The sequence below is a fragment of the Canis lupus genome, chromosome 16, assembly GCF_011100685.1.
Source record: "Canis lupus familiaris isolate Mischka breed German Shepherd chromosome 16, alternate assembly UU_Cfam_GSD_1.0, whole genome shotgun sequence".
NCBI lineage: Eukaryota > Metazoa > Chordata > Mammalia > Carnivora > Canidae > Canis > Canis lupus.
The window spans coordinates 55,092,727-55,098,873 of NC_049237.1; the positions used below are offsets into that span (position 1 = coordinate 55,092,727).

General features: G+C 49.7%; 1 protein-coding gene across 1 annotated transcript; it reads right to left on the bottom strand.

Moving 5' to 3' along the window:
• Window positions 1-2,882: 2,882 nt before the first annotated feature.
• LOC119877067 (ubiquitin carboxyl-terminal hydrolase 17-like protein 6) lies at window positions 2,883-4,490 on the bottom strand. Its single transcript, XM_038559203.1, has one exon. It carries the CDS (start codon window positions 4,488-4,490, stop codon window positions 2,883-2,885), a length of 1,608 nt encoding a protein of 535 aa, XP_038415131.1.
• Window positions 4,491-6,147: the final 1,657 nt, after the last annotated feature.

Consider the following 6,147-nt stretch of genomic DNA (forward strand, 5'->3'; position numbering starts at 1 on the left):
CCTACCCTACTTGTCAAGCTCACAGATCATTGATTGGATGTGGCCTCCCAGATTAAACCTCCATATACTGCCATGGAATCTACCCTTGGGGTTGTCCCCAAAACCCAGTTTCAGCACAGATCCCTACTGTGAAAACAATTCCAGCCTGACATCCTGCCACAGGTTAATGGAGCCAGGACTCAACACATTGTAACCTGAAAACAGGTAGGAGGTCCACCTAGAACTCCATCCAGGATTGGCAATTCCAGTTTCCCAGGAAAGAACTTGTGAATCTGGGGTTTCCTGGATGGCTCAGCGGTTTGGCGCTTGCCTTTGGCCCAGGGTGCGATCCTGGAAACCCTGGATCGAGTTCCACCTCAGGGTCCGGGCATGGAGCCTGCTTCTCCCTCCTCCTGTGTCTCTGCCCCCCTCTCTCTCTGTCTATCATAAATAAAAAAAATAAATCTTAAAAAAAAGAACTCGTGAATCTGTTCTGTGGGAGACTCTGCAGATTCTTTAGTCTGTCCTCATGACTAATAGATCTTGATAAATAGAGACACCCCTTGAATGGATACCTGGACAGGATGAGCATTGACGTCCAGACACCTAACCAAAGAATTCATCTGCTGACTGTCCAGCCTCCACAGTCCGACCTCACAGTGTGTTATCCAACCATCTCCCATCATCCCTCTTAGGGGTCTCCTCTAGCCTTGGACAGAGATGGTGTGCTTCTGGTTCAATCTACTCCCTCCCCCTTAAGTTCTCATACAAGCATCTTCCTGGTCAGAGATCTCATAATTGAAGAGACCCTGAAGAATAATGTCCCTATGTCCCATTGCATTTCTTCTTAAATGGCTGCTGGCGCTTCCCCTGTATAGAGCCAGTGAGTAGGAGTGAGAAATTCCCATGGGGGGAGGATATGAATTTGAGCTGCAGGTGACCTAGAGGTGGCTGTGGAATTCCACTCAGGGGAAGCAGGCAAAGAAGCCTCTGTGAGGAGCCAGCCTGGAAATAAAATAACTATTTCAAGATTCTGAAATACTGGGGAGAAAAAGCCTGCACACCAAATCATATGTGGGAATTTTTTATTAAGAATAAAAAACCACACCACTTCCTAATAACATTTTAGAGCAAAAACAAACAAAGCAGATGCAATATTCTGCATAACAATTTCAGAGAAATAATATCAAGTACAGAAAATGTCTTCTAGGAGAAAACATGGTGTAATTTGCAGAACTCTGGATGGGATCTTTTTCTAAATCAGAAATTCAGACATTTATAAAACAATTTCAGATTAACTTGTTAATTTCTGTTTACAACCAATTTACAAATTGCCAGGATGATTTCCCTACATTTGTTAGAAAATAGATTTCACTAACACAAACTTGACATTCCGGATTGGGAATCAAGTTTTGACATTCCTATAGATTTACCTAAAGAAAAACTGTAGCATCTGTGTAGTGGGGGGAGTGTATGTGTAGGCGCAGGACACCCAGCACGTTGTGGACTTGACCGTTTCCATCCAGTTCAGCGGAGGAATTGCTGGTTCACCACAACAGTCCAGGTGGGGACATATCCTCATTCCAACAGACACCTCCTCAGGGTCCTCTGCTGTGGAGGACAAGTCCCCGAGTCCATGAGCTGTCTCATTCCCTATGACAGTCTTCAGAGGACGGGGATACCTGCAGGTCCTCTTAGGGAACTCTTGGCAAGACATGCACGCAGGTTCCCTCACTTTTTATGATGCAATAAACTGTATTGGTCAAAAGAAACACAATTCCCAGACATGAAAGAAACTCTGACACTTTATATCTCTAATCTGTCTTTGGTACATGAAAATCTACAAAAAAGGGTGATTTCTTCTGCACAGATCCTACTGTCCCTTACTTTCCAGTAAGGGTGGCATGTCCAAGTTTGGATACAGAGTGAAAATAACATTATGATGTGATGTTACAACTGTACATCTACGGTGCACACTCAGAGGCGTTTGGTGGTCTTGCAATAATTTCCATTCTACAAAGAACTTGTCAAACTCCTCTGTAAGAAATGAAATGATAACACAGAACAACTATAACATGACCTCAAAAAGCTTTTGCTAGATTCATGAACTTGGCACTGTTTTCCAGAGGTATCAACCCAGGTCCAAATTTGATTTTGAACTGGTCTGAAATCCAGAGTCCACTGCTTCTGGGTCAGGAGGTGCCACAGAGCAGATGGTAGCAAAATAGTCGTAAAAAGTTATGTTCAGTGGGAGGCTGGGCATTTCCCTTTGGAATAAGAGTCCTTGTTAGTTTGCTTCTCTTCAGTCTTAATGTGGGAGAGAGTTATGGGAACATAATAAAATCATTGTGTTCAATCAGGCTGGATGCAGTTATTGCCCCAAAAGTAAGCACTTAATTTCCTTCCTACAATTTCCAAGCAATGACCAAGACACATCGCTAGCAAGACCCAACACATACTTATGTGTTCAGACAAAATTCTTTCAATATAAATAGAAGAAAAGCATTGGGAAGTGGGGAGCATGAGGAGAGGGTCAAACATACTCACTTCAACCCCAGGTCCTCAGCATCATATCCACTCTCAACCCTGACTGCTCACTGCCTCTTACCTGCAAGTGGCCCCCACTCTCCCCGAGGCTTAAGGAGAGGCAGGTTCCTGGATAGACCCCATATGAAATCCACACTATCCCAATATAAGATCATGACAAAGACCCAGGTTTAAATATCAGTGTCCTCTAGTTTCAGTTGAAGGCCATATCCCATTAACACACCAGATAGATGGTTCTTCCATACATACAGAACACACACTTCACACAACACAAAATAATTCCAGTATGGGACTGTGTTCGGGTTTGGAGTGAGTGACGCTGTGTGTGTGGGTGTGTGCGCCCATGTGCACCAAAGTTAGGAGACACATCCCTGGACTGCTTCCCCAGACCTCTGTCCCTTCTTGCTCGTCCTCTTGGTAGGTCGGGCTCTCCCTGGCACACGCGGGACTTTGGCCACGTCCCCGGCCACCTGAGGTGGGAGCATCCCAGCTGCAGTGGTGAGCAGGTCGACGGTCTGTTGAGGATGATTCTTCGGCATCTCAGGTCTGTATTTGGAGTGGTGAAGGATGACTGCGTTCGCAGGAAGAGCAATTTCTCTTCCCTTGACATTGAGTTCAGGCTTAGGGCGGTTGCATTCTTGGAGGCATCTCCACTGGTCTAATGTCATTTGTTGTCTGGAGGTCTCTTCCCCACGCTCCTCCAACTCAGGATGGTTCACGGAGGGATCGGTTGCCGGCTCTCCTGAGGCCTCACCCACCACCGTGGGGTCTGCCTCGGGAGATGCGAGTCCTCCCTCCTCGACTGACTCCCTCCCAAGGTCTCTCTCCAGATCAGTCTTCTGCATATAAAAGAGGACATAGGCAGGTTGGCGCAGCGCGCAAGTCACATCACAGGCGCTGACCTTAGCATCATCCATTTTATACCACTGGCCATTTCCTGCCTTTACGAAACAGAAGTAATGTCCGCTGTGGCAACTCCTCCCAGCGTGCACCAGCACGGCATAGAGCACATAAACCAAGGGTCCTGCCCTCTGCTCAGACAGGTAGTGTTGCATGTCAAGGCGCTCAGGATATTGCACCTCCTTAGTCATTTTGTTGCCTGTCAAGTCTGAGAATCGTCTCAAGACCAGGATGAGGACCTTCGGGGAAGTGTGCAAAGTCAACACCTTGGACGCAGGCACCTTCTCCAGACACTTACTACAATGGTAGGCATTTTCACCTTCCAGCAGTTCGGGCTTCATCAACTGCTCCAAAGCTTGGCTGATGCTGTGAGCAGCTCCGATGTCCAGGCTGATGTCCAGGTAAGGTTCCAGAGTGCTCGAAATGCCTTGGCAGTGGAGACACTGGATTTGAGACCTCCAGTACCCCCCAAAGAGTTGCTGGATGAGGGTGCTGTCCTGAGGACACTCAGGGTCTGAGAGCTTGTCCTCAGGCAAGCATGATTGCTGCATTGCATCCAGAATGAACATGAGATACTCATGGGCATCTTCCTGCTTGTGTCTGTGGAAGGCGGCGAGCAGGAGTGGCAGGGGCCGGAGCACACGTCCAGGATGGCAGAGAACCCGCGTCAGGTGAGCCTGCAGGGTACACAGCATGCAGGATGTCTGCCTCCTACAGGTGGTCCCGTGCTGCTGGGAGAGCATGTAGCTGGCGAGGGGCTCTGTGTAGGTCAGACACTGTAGGGTCGCATTCACATAGCAAGTGTTGCCCATGTTCTGAAGTCCGGCTCCCACGTGGGAAAAGCTCCTCCAACTCAGAGGCGTCTTGGTGGGAGGCAGCCCTGCTGATGCGGGAGCCAACGGGTCAGTCGGGGAGGAGAGAGTCTTTGATGCAGGGGATGTCGTCTCGGGCACAGAGGGTCCTCCGTGGACTTCAGCACCGCCTCTCCTTGACCAGCATGACTGGGGTTTGGGAGAGGCGCTGAACTGAGGCTCCTCTGAGGGGTGGAGGTGGGCAGCCTCCATGTCTGCAGAAACAGTGTCCACAAGATACATTCAACCAGGAGCTTCGGGTCTCAAAGTGATGCTCCTCTCACTGTGCCAGTTTCCAAATGGCAGATAATGACCCTCAACTCCACCTTTTATGCCTTTTGGGCCCTGGGATAAGGCACAAAGTCCTCTAATCCACTCTAATTGCTAGATTGGATTATGGGATTTGGGTGTGGTCCCTCTCTGAGGGAGACCATTCAGGTCAGCCCAGCTCCTATTCTTGCCTCCCACAACAGGCAACTTTCAGATTATTCTCAACCTCCTCAACTGTCCCTGCACCTTTCTCAACAGAATTTGTTCAGAGTTTCTATGTTCAGAGGAAACCTTTTTGAATGTCCTTTCCTTTGAGTAACCCCAAGCAAGCCAAGGAGTGTTAGACGTTAGTGCTCTAGGACAGGGAAGATCACTTTCCCAAAGGAGCTCAGGTATCACATAGCAACTCGTTCTCCTCACCAGCAGAATGTTTGTAGCTGAAACCAATTATTTGGGAATATGGCATCCATTGCTTGGCTTCTACACTTCCATCTCTCTGGACTATGATCCCAATCTACAAAGATTGTGAATGTTTTGATGAATACCAGTTTCTGCCTAGGTGTGGCCCGGGTCCACCACAACAGGAATTCTCTCACTGGATTAATGATTTTGGGAAACATTCCTTTGAAACTCCCTTTCCTACAAGAGTCAATATCCTAAATCCAATGTCTCATTTTACCTGTACAAGACCGCGGGACCTTGAACACAAGGCACCAAGCACCAGATGCCCCGTAACACACTGGGGCGCAACCCTCCTTCCCCCTGCCTTGGGCTCCAGGAGGCTGAAGGAGAATGTGGAACCAGGGAGTCAGCAGGACCAGCGGCAACAGGCTGTGCTGTTGAACCAGGCTGAGAGGGAGAAGGCAGGGAGACGAAGGTGAGGAATGGGTTCGGTGACCCGAACGCCAAGGCTGATATGACAGACCCCGAGTCCGTGTGCATGCACAGTGTGCAGGGCGGCTGCGGGCAGAGCCAGGCTGGGCGAGGCAGCCAGAGGAGCTCCCAGGCTAAGAGGGTCCACATTTGGGTGATGGAGCTGTCCCTGCTGATTTGGTGTGGGGTTTGTGGCTGGACAAGTGTCCCTGTACCAGTGAATGTATGGAGCTTGGCACATGCCAAGGCAGACCCTTTCTGACTCTGCATGTAAGAAACTGCCTGGATGACCTGTTCAGCTCCCTGTAGTTAGGACGAGGGGCAGAGGTGGGCGTAGAGTGGCTGAGGCGGGAAAGGACCAGGTTGGCCCAAACCCCGAGCAGGTGTCCGGCTGGAAGCCAGGGAAGGGAGTTCCTTCTCCTTTCCCTGCTTTGATTTCTGGTGCAGGCAAGAAGCCGAGCAGAGGAAGGCCCTGCTCCACAGGTTCCCCAGGAGACCCCGGGAGGGGCAGAAGCACACCTGGAAGGAAGACATGGAATCTTGTGACTATGTGATGGTGAGTGTGCGCTGCTTCCCGGGCTGTGCCCTTGGGGACTCTATGGGCTCCATGGGCCTCCTGGGGGAAGCGGGGCTCCACTTCCTCTCTGACCAGTGGCAGTTGAGCAGGGTGGACTTTGCACCCATTTTTTCCTTGGTGCCTAAGATGCTTTGTATGGTGTGAACAGTG